Here is a 14,880-nt window from a genome sequence, read left to right as displayed (position 1 = left end):
CCTTGGGCGGGCAGGCGGAGTGAGAGCAAGCCACAGCTCGGGGGCGCGATAGAAACTTTTAATTACGCGTCAGGGACTTCGTACAGTGTAACAGTGAGTGTCCGCCGCTAATGTCCCCGGAGTCCAGTCCCGGCGTCCCACGTTCCGTCCCCTTCGGGCCACGGCCCAGCTCACCCCACGAGTCCAGCTGACGCGGCCTTCGGTCCGCTCCGCACGCCGGCGCCGGACGTGCTGGATGCGGGAGCGGGGGCCCGGGCTCCCCGTCGGAGACGCACGGCGACCTCTCGGACCGCCGGTGCGAGACGCGGGGGGGCGGAGCGCGGTGGGCAGAGGGGCGGGGGGGGGGTAGGGCTGCGGCACCGCGCCGCACGGGGGAGCCGGGGGGAAGCGGTCCGAGGGCACGTACACCCCACCTCCTGAGACGGGCGGGGCCGCACGCCGCCCCTGCCGCCGCTCGGCCACGGCTCGGCCTGCGTGGCCGGTGTGCGGCGGGCCGCGGACGGGCCTCTGGGGGGGGGGTGTGGGACTGAGGCGCTGCGGGGAGAGCGCAGGGGCCCTGGCCTCCATCCCGTGGGGGGCTCCTGGGGCAGGTGGGCGACGGAGGGGCAGGGGGTTCAGAGTCACCTGTGCAGTGGACGGACACCGGGGGACACCTGACAGAGGAGGAGAGGGGACGCAAAACCGAAGGCAGGTGAAGGGGGTTAACCTTCGAAGCCTCGAGGCCCACATGGGCGGCGGTGGCGGCGAAGGTGGAGAAGCAGGGTCGGCTCTGATGTGGCCAGGGCGACAGAAGGGGGGGGGGCAGCCGGAAGAAGTGTCAAGGCCTCGGGTAGCTAGCACCTTGCAGGTTGGCACCGTGGCCTCTCCCAGGGATGGGACCGATGAGACGTGGGGAGGCTCATCCAGCCTCACGTGTGCGGTTCGAGTGCAGGCTCTGACAGGCCTTCTGCCCCGGGGCGCCGCACCCCGCATCGCAGGCTTGGTGGCGGCCGGGCATGGGGCAAGAGTGCCGGGCGGCCCCCAGAGCAGCTGGGCAGTGTCGGGCTGGTAAGTGCAGCGGTCCTGCTGCGGGTGGCCTCCTGCCCCGCTCCTTCCTGTCTCCCAAGAATCCCTCGGGAGGCCCGTGACTGGGACGAAGAGATGAGAAAGCCCAGTGGTTCCACGACTCGGAGATTGCCGCTGTGAGACCTGTGTGTCCGTAAGTCCCAGTGACTGGGGTGTAGACGCAGGCGGCCCCACTGCCCAGGGCCCAGAGCTTCCCTGGGTGGCTCCAGACCAGCTGTCCTCTCCCCCCAGGGGCAGCGGGCCCAGGAGGCCTCATCTACTCAGAACTGGGCCCGCCCCTCCAGTCATCCCGGGCCTGTGCGTCCGGGGGCTGCTGGCTCTGAAGGAGCGTGAAAGGGACAAGTAACTGGGATTGAGGGAAAAGCCACGTTTTCCACCTGTCTGAGAAAGGGGTGGGCTCTGACTGCAGGATTGGTGCTTCAGCAGGACTGACAGTACCTAGTTCACAGGTGTTAAAAAAATACACACACAAAATAAGAGTATCAACATTTGTCCCCGACCTAATAACTCTCCAAAGAGAGGACAAGTGCTCTGGAGAACCAGAGGTTTTTCTGCTCCCGCTCCCTATGCAGAAGTACCTGGCACCGTGCCCCCCTCCCCCCGGTGGCAGAGAAAAGCAGAGCAGTCTGGTGGGCAGCTCAGTCCCAAAGTAAAAACAAGCAAGCCTGAGAGATGAAACAGGAAAGGTAGCTGATGGAACCTGGGCTGAAGGCCCGGGAGGAAGACCAGTGATAGTAAGCAAGCTCTATGTACAGCTCTTGTCGGGGTCTCAGGGACACAGATGGCGGGGGAAGCCGGAAGAAGGGTTCGCAGGGGATGGGTTGGGTGGGACTGGTGGGGACGGTGAGTCTCCTTAGGACAGGACTGAGGACCCAGACTGCGCAAGGGAGCCCAGTTTGGCAAGAAAATAAAAAGTAATGGGAGCAGGGGGTCCAGGTGTGGAGTCTCTTAAGCAAGAGCAGTTCAGAGTCTCTGTCACGTCCGAGACAGGCCATCCGGCCTAGGGCAGGGCTGCGAATGTGGTGGGGGCACGGGGTGGGGGGGGTGCTACCCTCCCCACGCTGCCCCCACCCCAGAGTAGTGTGGCAAACAGCAGGGGTCGCTCCCTGCCACGAGTTACCAGTGTCTTGAGTCCACCAGCTCAGGTCGGAGGCTGAGTTTCTTGAGGCTCTCGTAACCCACCACAATGACAATGGTGGAGGGCGTGGCTGAGATGATTCTGGCCGAGAGGCCTTTCATGAGGCCCCAAGGCCCCTCTTCTGCCATCAGCTGTCTGAAGGTCAGGATGATGGAGCTCTTGCCTTCAACCTGGAAAAGCAACACAGTGGAGGGCCACGGTCTGCAGTCGAAGTCGCTCAGCACAGGCTCCCTCTGCCTTGGGGTCCAGGGGCTGGATTGTGCTTGTGAGGCAGTGCGGCACAGGGCTTCACGTGGGCTCCAGTGCCAGGCTGCCTGGGTTGAATTCTGCTCCCCAGCGCAGCCTCGGGGAACACAGTCACCTCTCTGCACTCAGTCCGTTCACATGTAAGCAGCGGTGGAGCGTACCCACCCCTGCGGTTCTGAGCAGTCAAGGCTGACAGGCGCACGCGCCCCGTAACTGCGAGCTGTCACTGCCGTCAGCAGATCAGCCACTCAGCTGCGGTCCTTGTCCTTACCCTGCGTGCGTCTCTCTGGCCTCAGGGAGACCAGGTGCTCGTGGCCCTGCTGGTCTGTCGTTTCCATTCCAACCACCTCAGTCCCTCAGTCCCTGCAGTTGGGAGTCCTCCCCTCACCCCAGGACCCCTGCTCCCTGCCACACTGGAAGTTTGGCTAAGGCAAGAATCTTCTCTGTTCCTGCCCCTTTCCCCGGACCCTGCCATCAAAGCGCACTTGGCCCCACTCAGACCCTCAGCCAGTGCAGGACACCTGCTCTCCTTGCCGTACTTCCCCGGAGTGGATGATGTTCACAAGGTGATCTCCGGCTCAGAGCATCACCCCCTCCTCCCCACCTCCCGTAGCCCCCTCCTCCACACTCTGCTCTTCCTCTGCAGTACCCTCCTCTGCCCGCCTCTGCCCCCAGCCCTCCCACGTATCCACAGCCGCGGTAGGGCCGCTCCAGCCAGCTTGGTCTCCTCCCGCCTGGGAGTGCCTCAGAAGTAGACACCTGTCCTTTCCCTGGGATCTCCTCATGGAACACTCAAAACAAGCCTCAGAAAAGAACGAGGAGGGAACCTGTGCACTTTATTATTTGCAAACCCATCAAATGCCAATTTATTCATTCAAAAGTGTGTGGGGGCAGCATTCTTTCCTCGGAACAAATATACCTTTAGATTTACCAGCCACCTCCATCCCAGCATCCTGGTTATCAGGGAAGCTGACCTCACCCCCAAGCTGTTGAGTTTCTTTTCCTCTCCTCTGACCCTCACCGGTGACCCCGCTCTCCTGGACAGCTGTCCTCCTACTCTACCCACCTCAGACATCAAAATCCCCCATTCTCTCCACCTAAAGCTTTAGACAGCAGAGCGCCATTTGTATGTGACACACCCATATTCAGGTTCTATTTCCTTGGACTAGGTGCTGGGGAACTATCTCTGGGCTGAGAGAAGACAGGGACGGTTATCTCTGGACAGCACCACCAAGGGCTCTGTCAGCAGCTCTGCTGAGTCCACATGGCACAGTCTGTGAGGCTTACTCAAGAACAGTCTGTAGAGAACTCAGCCCAGCGGAGAAACCAGACTTAGGGAATTCGTTGGAATGGATATATTTCAAATAACCACAGACCTGCAAAGTAAGGAAAAGGTGTCTGATCGGCTAACAGGAGGCAGAGCAGGGAGGAGCCGGGGAGCATGGCGAGGACAGGAGCAGGGGTGTGCAAGGACGAGCAGGGCGTGTAAGGACAGGGGCAGGGCATGTAAGGACGGGCAGGGCGTGCAAGGACAGGAATGGGCGTGCAAGGACAGGGGCAGGGTGTGCAAGGCCACAGACATCACAGGGAAACACTAGGTGCTTCAACGTGCTCAGCTGGTTTCTGCAGATGCTAACTGACCACAGGAAGGGGACTGGCTGACCCGGACAAGGCCGGCTAGACCAGAAGGCCATGATGCAGAGAGGTCAGGGGGGCGCTGGGGAGCCCCGAGGTCACTCTCCTCACCGGGCTGGAGGCTGGTCTTACCTGCACGCGGGTGCGGATGACGTCCATGGGATTGGTGAGGATGGAAGCGGTGGCCGCAGCCAGGGGCCCCGACACAGCTTGAAAGACAATGTGTGGGCACTCCTTAGGACAGAGGTATGAGAGCTGTTCTGGAATCGAGGGAAAGACAATGCCTCAAGACGTGAGGCGCCATACGGTCTGCCCTCATGCTGCTTCTGTGCCCAACAAGGACGAACCCTCTCCAAGCTCAGCCCCCTTGGACCCCAGAACTCCCATCTTCTCTTCTCTTCCTCGCTTCCATTGGAACCAACAAAACTGAGGAATCTCAGGGCCCTTCTGGAAGCCATGCTGGGTACGTTGCCCACTTTGAACGGAAGATTTCTCCAGAGAAAGGGTTTCAGAACCTCTCTGCTTGCCAGTTCCTTTCATCCGGTGGACAGTAACCGCCCCCGCCACCCGGTGTAAAACGCTAATGACTGTTCTCTACCCGTCTCAACCCACGGCCAGGAACGCACACGGCCCATTTTCTCACGTGCGCACCAAATGGCTGGCAGCGCTGGCTCTCCGAGGAAGGGGCAGGGTGACCGCGGAGGGCAAGGAGCCTCTTCACTGCATCCCTTTCCTAACCTTGTGAATTTTGAGCCATGTGAATATTTTATTGCATTTTTCTAAATTCCAGTTTGTTAACATACAGTGTTATATTAGTTTCCAAGGTACAATATAGTGATTCAATAATTCTATACACTACTCAGTGCTCATCATGATAGAAGTACCTTCATCCCCTTCACCTGTTTCCCAGTCCCCCACCCACCTCCCCTCTGGCGACCAGCTGTGTATTTTCTAGAGTTAAGAGTCTGTTTTTTGGTTTGTCTCTTTTTTCTTTGTCTTGTTTCTTAAATTCCACGTTTGTGTGAGATCCTATGGTATTTGTCTTTCTCTGCCTGGCTTATCTCACTTAGCATTATACCATCTACCTCCATCCACATTGTGGCAAATGGTAAGATTTCATTTTTTTTTTATGGCTAATATTCCATTATGTATATACCCATGTGAATTTTTTTAAGATTTTTAATTTATTCATGAGAGAGAGAGCGAGAGAGAGCGAGCGAGCACAAGCAGGGGGAGAGACAGGCAGAGGGAGAAGCAGACTCCCCACTGAGCAGGGAGCCCGATGGGGGGCTCGATCCCAGGACCCTGGGATCATGACCTGAGCCGAAGGCAGATGACTAACTGACTGAGCCACCCAGGTGCCCCCCCCATGTGAATGTTTTTAAAAATAAAAACAATGACAAAAGAGAAAGTCATATCCAACAGTAAGATGTTTTCTCCAGGCTACATCAAGAAAGAAAAACTCATTTTTCAAAAATGCTGATGGAGACAGTGGCAGAGGACCCAGACTCGCCCATTCCCCGGTCACTGGGAACCCACTGCAGCTGAACTGTTAGCTTTACCCTCTCTAGCGCTGAAAGACAAGAGCTCGTTTGTTCCACAGAGGCTCACTGCGTGGCCATCACCGTGCACCAGCCACCCCAGGCCCTGAGGACGGAGAGTGAATAAACAAGCTCAAATCCTACCCTTAGAAAGTTTTCCGTTCTACTGGGGGAACACAGACAATCCAATGAAAAGCAAAAGATATAGCGATGTCAGAAGGTGATGTGTGCCCTCTGTAGATAAAGCAGGAAAGGGAGACAGGGAATGCCGAGTGTTGGGAATGCAGGGGTTGCCGTTTTAAACACGGTGGTCATGGAAGCCTCTCCAAGAAGGCTGAAGTTTGAGCAAAGACCTGAAGGAGGGTGCAAGCCCTACGGATCTGTGGAAAGAACTTTCCAAGCAGAGGTAACATCCTATGCAAAGGCCTGGAGGCAGGAGCGTGCATTAAGCCTTTGAGGGCAGCAAGGCCTGAGTGCCTGGAACAGAGCGAGCAGGGAACAAGAGTAGACGAAGTCCGAGAGGTAAGTCATCAGGGCCTGGAAGCCACTGCAAGAGCTTTTCGCTCTGAATGAGGCTGGATATAAAGCAGACTCATCATTTCAGAGATTCAGTCTCAGTTTTCTCTCTACAGTTCAGTTGCCATAGAACTTTTAAGAATTTTTTTCTCTGCCCTTTTGGTAATTTGTGGCCACCTAAAGATGAGGGTACAGAAGGAAGGTGGGGGTTGGTGGGGCAGATGTGAGGGCCTCTGGGTCTGGCAGCATGGCAGGACTCCTTACGCCCAGCCAGAAACACCTCTCCCCTGGTTGCTAATCGCCTCCCTCCCTCCCCCAGGGTCAGCAAAAACCGAGACAAAGTGACCACCGCCTCACCCGTATCCTGTTTCTCCTGAGAAGGAAGCATCTTGCGGCCACTGGGAGGTGGCATCTGGCCGGGAGCTGCCAGCCTCCATGGGCCTGTCTGCACTGGCCCTCGGGCCTGCAAGCCACAGCAGGATCCAGGTTCCAACTGTAGTCAGAGACACATGCCATTTTCCTGGGACTTCGGGAGAGGATGAAAAAACAAAGCAAGAGAGTGGGGGAAAGAGCCCCATGTCTTTGCTCTCCATTCTTCATTCAATAAGCACTTACTGGGCACCTCTTATCTGCAAAGCAGAAAACGATAAACCCAGGCTGACTTGGTTTAAGTCCCTCCTGGCTACGTGACTTTGAACAGTAATATAAACGTATATTTATTTAATGCTGCTGGATGCCAGGCGCTGTGTGAGCACAGGACATACAACAGAGAAATGAACAGGGAAGGGCCTTCATGGGAGCTGAGTCGAGGATAAAATGATTGCAAATTATGACAAGTGCTATGAAGGAAACAAGCTGCAAAAGAAAAGAGAAAGAGCCCTTTAGCCAACCGGGTGACGAAGTCTTCCGTGCAAACGTGGCACGGAGGCTGAGGTCTGGGGCGCCCCAGGCTGAGAGCACATTATCTGCAAAGGCAGAGAGGTGAGAGCAGAGCTTGGTGTGTTTCAGGAGCAGAGGGAAGGACGGTGAGGATGGAGCAGAGCAAGGGGAGAGAGGCCCACCGCGGGGCTGGCACAGCAGACGGGCCAGGTCACGTAGACCTGCCCTGACTACGGACACGTTTGATTTTATTCTAAATGCCCAGAAGGTAGCATTGGTAGAGTTTAAGCAAAAGGGAATGACAAGAACCACTCTACTCCTTTAACATATATTTACAAAGCACACGTGGCCCAGAGCCTATCTGGCAGGTAGTGTGTATTCAATAAATGTTAGTTTCCTCCCACTTCCAAGAAACTTTCCAATCAACTGTATCTCAATTGTATCTCAATTAAAAAATGCATTTTTTTTTTAAAGGAACCTTTCCACCCAGTAGAAGATATAAGGCACACACAAATAACATCAAGGCAAGTGATACGTCGCTTCTGGGTCAAGGGCTCCACGGAGCAAGGCAAGGAGGCAGTAGGGAGCACTTGGGCATGTCACGGCTTCCCAGGGCAGGTGCGCCTGGAGGGCCGAGAGGAACAAAGCAGGGGTGGGAGACACGACGCAGTGGAGGATCTGTGCATGATCTGGCCGGGCTGCCTCACACGCCACACTAGGGGACGCTCCTCTGGAAAGGGAGGTGGAAGCCAGACTGAGGAGATGGGCTTGTACTCGGTGAGCAGTGGGAGCCACCGAGCACCACAGCCAGGGTTTAAAGAGTGACTCCATTAGGTGTGTGTGGTAGGTGGGATGGAAGACCAGCTAGAGGGCTGGCGCAGCGCCCAGCAGGGTGGTCGCTGAGGCGTGGTTTCCAGGGAAGGCAGGAGAAATGGACAGAGAGTAGGGAAAGACATTCTGGGGTCACTAGGAGCAGATGTGGGGACGAGGAAGAGGGAGTGACAGTCTCAGGGATGTGGAGAATAATGTGGCCGCTGAGAGAAGTGAGTCAATCAGCTTGGGATGAAAAATAGTTCACTGAATAGTTTCAGATATAAATGCATGCATCTAAGTCGAGAGGCCCAGCAGTCAGAGTGTCTGTCCAGAGCTCTGGCAAGTTAGTCTGGGGATAGACACAGGTTTTCTGACGTGGCAGAAAAGGACAAGTCAATTGTAAATGAAATCACATGAGAAGAGAAGGGCGAAGACAGACACCAGAGAAAATGCTCACAATTCCTAGAGTTTTTCTTTTCTTTTCTTTTAAGAGAGAGAGAGAGAGCACAAGCAGGCAGAGAGGCAGGGGCGGGGGGGGGGGGGGGCAGGGAGAAGCAGGCTCCCCGCCGAGCAAGGAGCCCAATGAGGGATTCAATCTCAGGGCTCTGACCTGAGCCGAAGGCGCCCCTTCTGGAGTTTTTCTTAACATTAAGATTAGCAGGATCCATTCCCAAAAGATCTGATGCAAAGGGTCAGGGGTGGAGTCTGGGTATGTGGATTTTACCAAATATTCAGGAAGAAAGACTGTGTTAAACAGGAGAGGGAAACAGAGCTAGCAATAAAGAGGAAGGTACCATCAGGAAAAAGGGAGAATCACAAACGTGTAGTGCCAGAGGGATAGGATTATCACAGATTAGGAAGTCATTGTGAAATTTGGTTAGGAAGGTCCCAGATAGTTTGGACAGAAGGCCCACTGCCAAGGCTCAGGAGCCCGCAGAAGGGCCTGGGGAGGCTTCAAGCAGAGACCATCCTCATGGGAGTCTGCTGGTTGCCCAAAGCTGTGGATGCCAAGGGTCACAGGCACGCTCAGGTCCTGTTCTTGGCAAGGCACTCTGCCCTTCCAGAATGAAATCTGGCGACATGTTTATCGAGGCCCTCAAAAATGTTATCTTTGGACCCAGTGATCCATTTCTGGGAAATACTTAAAAAGAAGTAAAATGTCTTATGAACAAAAATACGTTCTAGGAGCGGAGGAGTTCAAGGCTCTATGACATCTTGAATTTAACAAAGCTGAGGAAAGGCATCCAACTTAAACACTCATCTGAAATTTGAAATTTCATCTTCAAATCCCAAATATCCCATGAATTTTGTCCTTCCTCGCCTTCCAATTCTCTACCAAAATTCCACTAACCCTCATTGATTGAAAGGCAGCCAGAACACACTTGATGTTCTACAGTCGTCTACTTTACTCGTCTGAGTCCCCCCACAATAACATAAGCTCCCTGAAAGCAAGAAGCCGTGTCTCATTCATCTGTGAACCTCTTGGGGTCAAATGTTTGCTGAATGAACAGCCCATTCTCCCGTGAAGTCTTCCACTCCAGCGCGCAAAGGGCCACCCTCTACCCCCGCTCTCCCGGCCGCCTCTTACCTGCATAGAAGTGATAGAAGGGCCACCAGACAGCACTATTTGGGATGTAGGTAAGCAGTGAAGCCACGTAGCCTCGGTAAAAGCCTCGGAGCCCGTCAGCCCGCAGGATCTGCCTGATGATGTCCTTGGTTTGGCCAAAGGCTACTATCCCTCGTCCCTCGGGGCTCCCTCGCACTTGGAAGCGGCCCATTCTCTCGCCCTTGCGCTGCATCATCAGGTGCTGGGACACCACATCAATTGGCACTGTGATGCTCTGGGCCACAAGGGAGGCCGAGCCACCGGCCACCAGCGACTTGACTGTGTTGCTCTGGCTGTAGTCAGCGACAAACTTCCGGGTGAGCTCGTACGTGGTGACGTAGCACTGGCCAGAGATGAGGGTGAAGGTGTTGACCAGGAACCCCCGGTAGAGGCCAGTCACACCGTCTGCTCGCAGGATCTTGATGAAGGCATCAAAAGTCCCGTGGTAGAGGCTCTTGCCTTTCTGGACCTGCAGCCGGGTGCGGATGAGGGTAAACGGGTAGACGCTGACACGGATCATCATCGTCATTGCTACACCAAACACGTAAAACTTCTTCTTGTCCAAGTGTTCCCACTCGATGATCTGGATGTTGCGCTTGTCCTCCATGGCGCCTGGAGACCTGGAGACGTGAGCGGGCGGGAGGACGTGGGGAAGGAGGCTAGCGCTTCATGCTCTGTCCTGCTGGCTAGGCTCTGAGCCCCGTCCTCAGGCTTCATCTCCTGGGGTACCCACCACCCCAAAGTTTAGATTCCAGTCCGGCTTGGCCGACTCTTGCCTGAGTCTTCCTTTGGGGATCAAGATGCTGCCCCCCTCCCCGCCTCTTTTATCGGCCCTCCCCCAACTCCAGAGGCTGCTCCACACTTCAGCGACTCCTGCAGCCCCACCCCCACCTCGGCTCCCTGCCCAGGCTGATCAAATCACCCACTGCAGTTCCTGCCTCTGCCTGGGCCCTGGTGCCCCAGCCCATGCTCCTCCTCTGCTCACCCAGGCAGAGCTCAGGACGCTGTGTTGCTCTGGCTTTGGTCCCGCTTGAGGGCCGTGCATCCTGCCAGGCGGTCCTCCAAGTGGGACTAAGGGATGTCACTAAGTGATGCTTAGCAGGTTCCTAATGCGGAAGGGAAGTAAGTGCTCCATTTGGGATGCTCCTGGGCCCACTGAGGAGGCATGGCCTTGACCTCTGACCCTCAGCAGGGTGCCTCTTTCGGCACCATATACAAACTGACTTACCTTACTTTGCTTCTGGTTTCCCCGTGCTGGCCCCTCTGAACTCCCCTGGCTCACACTCACTACACTTTCCTTTCCTCCAGTCTGTATTAGAAGAAAACGTGGCACCCCCTCCCTCCCCTCCCTCCCCTCCCTCCAGTGAAAGGAGTTAGAAAGTTAGGGACAAGCCAAAGGTCAGAGTCCTCTTTGGTTATTAGATAACGCACTCTAGAGAAAAAGGAAAGAACCAGCAGAGAGCTAAGTGGTTTCCCTGAAGTCTTGAGAACCACAGGGCAGAGGACATGCCTGGCCCTTCTCACCCCTAAGCACAGAAATCATAACCTCTGTCCTGTATAATGAGGGGAGATTCAAGTGACAGGGAAGATACAGACTCTGCCTTCAAGAAACACACAGTCTGTTCCCGAAGACAACAGCATCCGTCTGGGGAATGGATCTAAGATATAGAGAGAAAGAATCCAGGTCAAAGTACTGTAACGTGGCTCTGAGGTCAAGTGTATCCACTGCCTAAGTTCTCCAACAAAACTAGTACTAATGTAATAATTGTATAAAATCAGGAGCTTCCAACTTAACAACTGTCGAACAGCAGGTCATGATATGTTGGACATATTCTTGGTGACAACATAATGTGTTCCTGGGTAGGACACTGGACGGTTTCAGCCAGAGGGGAAATGGGGACGTGAAAGTGGCAGTGAGCAGTCAGGGGCTCCCCAGGCTTTGGGAGAAATCCCGACAGGCTGGGAAAGGAGGTGGCCACATAAAAGGGACAACTCTAGAAGCTGAAATGTTCCCGAAGCCAGTGCCCTGGCCAGCCTCATGTCAAGTGTCTAAACAGAGTCCATCCTCAACCACCTTCCCCAGCCAAAGGTCCCAAGCAGCCTGAGCAGCTTCTCACTTTACCATGGAAGTCAGTGGAGAAGCCCAGTGAGCTTTTCGGCCCCCGCCCCCCAGCTGGACTGTGTCACTGTCACAGAAGGCCAGGCTGCCTGCAGTGCAAGCCGAGCACCTGTGCGTTGAGGGAAAACCTCAGCTTCCAGGTGAGGCAAATGGGAGGAACCCCTGGAGGGCAGAGCCCTTTGAACAGGGCAGGAATGCATGTCAACCACGAAAGCAGCAAACGATGGCTTGGCACAACCAGCTTGGCCCAAACGTGGGATGTGGGCAATGAGCGAGAGGAACGCTGCTGTGTCACTTGCTGTGGGCAAAAGTGGCCCTTCCTCCCCAGCCTCAGTCGGGGACACCCACCAAGCCCAGCGGTCCTCTCCTCTGAGGCTTCAAGAGAACATATCATTGCCTGCCCTGCCCCGAGTGTTTGCTATCCAGGGTCCCAAGGTCATGTTTCCAACACCAGTGAGCCATGCGCAGAGACAGACTCTAGGATTTTCTGAATACCTATCACCTCACGTAACCCTTACGACTTAACCTGTGCACCGTTAGACACTTCTGCTAAATGAGGACACCGCATCAGGGAAGTTAAAAGGAACGGGTCCAAGGTCACGCCGCTGGTCAGTGGTGGAGGCACGATATGAGCCAAGATTTCTCCTCTACTGACCATGCCTTCTACCCCATGGGAGGTGAGGAGTTCCAACACAAGTCACACTGTTCAGCCTAAAGCCAAGTCACTCCCACCTGTGGGAGGCAGCATTAATGCCCTCATGGCTGCTGGTCACCCAAGGGTTAAGCATAAGCTCCTGGCCCCGCAGATGACCAGAGATTTCTCTCAGCTTTGTTCCAGAGAAACCAAGAGCTGCCCCTGCTTTCCCAGTGTGCTGGTGGAGTGACTGACCGAGCTGAGTGGCTGAGCAGCACGTTGCTTGTCACAGGACAAATACAGCTGGGCCCAAGCAAGAGCGCCTCCTGCCGGGCTTGTGCAAACTATGTGCTAAGCAGGACAGAAAGGCAGAGCAGCAGATTCCGTCCCAGGACCTTCTGAACTTGTCAAGCTGAGTCACAAAGTACCAATATCTCTGGGGCCCCTGGGTGGCTCAGTCATTAAGCATCTGCCTTCAGCTCAGGTCATGAGTCCTGGGATCGAGCCCCACATCGGGCTCCCTGCTCAGCGGGGAGCCTGCTTGTCTCTCTGCTGCTCTGCCTGCCGCTACCCCTGCTTGTGGTCGCTCTTCTCTCTCTCTCTCACAAATAAAATAAAATCTTAAAAAAAAAAAAACAGTATCAATATCTCCTGACGAGAAGTCTTAATTAAGGCAGGACCCAGTGCCCCATTTCTCTGCTTTCCTCCATCACTTATGTGTGCCTGTTGATTTTAAATTCCCAGAAGGATGGCGGGGGACTCTCCAACGCCAAAGCAGGTATCTCCTACCGTTGCCACAGTGACAGGAGAAGCCACTAAGGGTCACGCCTCAGAGGGAGAAGCCGGTACAGCTGAAGGCGAGAGGGCCTGGCACTCACTCCCTCGCCTCACAAGTGGGGTCTCAACCTGCTCTTTGTTACATAACCTCCAGACTTCCTGCTGAAACATCAAAACTAGTTCCTCTTGTTTTACCCACTGGAAAATCCTCTTGGCAGACACCTGTACGCACACTTCCTCCAGCCTTCCCTTCTCCCAACTCAATCAGCCCCCATTCTTTATGGCTCTTTCCCAGACCCTTATTTGTGTGCACAGCTCTGATTCTGAATTTCCTCCCATCTTTTAACAACTGCTCAGGCACAGAGGTTGAGGTGCTTCCTATGGGGACCCAACAGATGACCCAGGATGCCCTGAAGTCATCAAATGAGATGTCAGAGGCAGAGGCTCCCCTACCAAGCTGCACAGGGGAAAGGGACAGATTGGTGGTCTCTGCACATCTCCCTTCCACTTGCACTCTTCCTGAACCAGAAACATCACACCAGACTATTCACTAGGTTCTGAGATAAGATTCTGGTTCGGGATAAGGCAGTGCCATCCGGAAGGCCAGGTCATGCAGTGGAAAGAACACCTGTCCCCAGGAGATCCAAGTCTGAGTTCCACTTCAATTGGTATGATTGGAACCATGTCACTTCATTGAAAGTCAGTTTTCTCATCTGGGAAGCGGGGCCGGTCAGGCCTGCCATGGCTGTATAGTAGTGTGGAGCCACTCACGGGAGGCCATACGTGTAAAAACGTTTTGTAACAGCAAAGCATCTCTATCATGGCACAAAGTTCTACTAGACAATGCTGCTCTAAATCCTGGCTACTCAGAGCAGCACACACGCCAGCAGCACGGACATCAGCTGTATTTCTTGTTAGAAATACAGAGTTTCAGGTTGCAGGCTTGCCCTGCCGAATAAGAGCCAACATGTTAACAAGCTCTCTGGGTGATTAAATGTGCCAGCGTTTGGAAAACACTGCCTTAAATGTTAAGGATTGTCAGTATTACCATAACAATGATACAGCTACTGGAAGAGTCCAGGACCATTATGACTCCATCCTGACTTGTCACCAGAACTGGGCCCAGTGATGGTTACTAGACGCAGGCAGAGCTTTCCGGGCTAGCCAGCCCCACCAAAGTAAATCCCCTTCTGCAGCTCCGGACCCACACCCACAGGCTTGGGTCCCCGATTCTCAGCTGCAAACAAGATCTTTGCTTCCCCCTTCTGTTCCTCCGTTCTCCCATCGCATCTGCGAGACGCTGCAACCTGGGAGCCACCTCCCCCAGGACGAGCGCGGATACATTTACACGCTTGCCCACCTCTCCTCAGGGGAGGTCCCCGCGATGCCTCCGACCCCTCCTTCGAGGCCATCTCCTCTCTCCGTCACGGTGAGGTCCCACCCAGCTCTCCCTGTGGTCGTCCACTGGCACCCACGTGATCCCTCATCACTGACACCACATGACACCCGTCCATGCAGCGCCTGGCCTGGCCCCCCGCACAGCCGCCCTGGGCCGGGGGCTCGGACCTGGCCGTGCCACGCCTCTCGCCCCGCTCCGTCCGCTGTGCGCTCCTCCGACAGGAACAGACGCCTGGCTGCAGTCGCCCCTGAGCCCCGGAGCTGCGAGGCCGGCTCCCGCGGAGCCGGAGGCACCCGGTGCTGCCGCCGTGACAGGTCCAGGTCCTCGGAGACCGTAGCCGTCAGGCACCCCGCGCCGGCCGTTCCTTACCTCCTCCGATCAGGGAGGTTCCGCCGCGACTGAGGCGAACTCCGAGCCCGGACCTCTAGGCCACAGCTCCCACTCTAGCCTCCATGCCCGGCGACCGCCGGCCCCCGCTTGCATCTTCCTCCATCTCGACCGGGATCCCGGTA

The 14,880-nt window shown here is 55.4% G+C and overlaps 1 protein-coding gene and 1 long non-coding RNA gene across 2 annotated transcripts; one reads left to right on the top strand and one right to left on the bottom strand.

Annotated features, from left to right (window-relative positions):
• Window positions 1-13: 13 nt before the first annotated feature.
• On the top strand, window positions 14-6,598 carry LOC113932188. Its single transcript, XR_003522970.1, has 3 exons — window positions 14-93; window positions 5,527-6,147; window positions 6,461-6,598. It is a non-coding gene; the product is annotated as an uncharacterized LOC113932188 (long non-coding RNA).
• SLC25A44 (solute carrier family 25 member 44) lies at window positions 44-14,880 on the bottom strand. Its single transcript, XM_035722065.1, is given in 7 exon segments — window positions 44-994; window positions 996-1,127; window positions 2,186-2,373; window positions 4,217-4,344; window positions 9,422-10,059; window positions 10,425-11,097; window positions 14,738-14,880. Coding segments are annotated over 5 exon segments (1,998 nt in total). The 5' UTR covers window positions 10,047-10,059; window positions 10,425-11,097; window positions 14,738-14,880; the 3' UTR covers window positions 44-69.

Source organism: Zalophus californianus, chromosome 10, assembly GCF_009762305.2.
Source record: "Zalophus californianus isolate mZalCal1 chromosome 10, mZalCal1.pri.v2, whole genome shotgun sequence".
Lineage (NCBI taxonomy): Eukaryota > Metazoa > Chordata > Mammalia > Carnivora > Otariidae > Zalophus > Zalophus californianus.
This window is presented reverse-complemented; position numbering and strand designations above follow the sequence as displayed.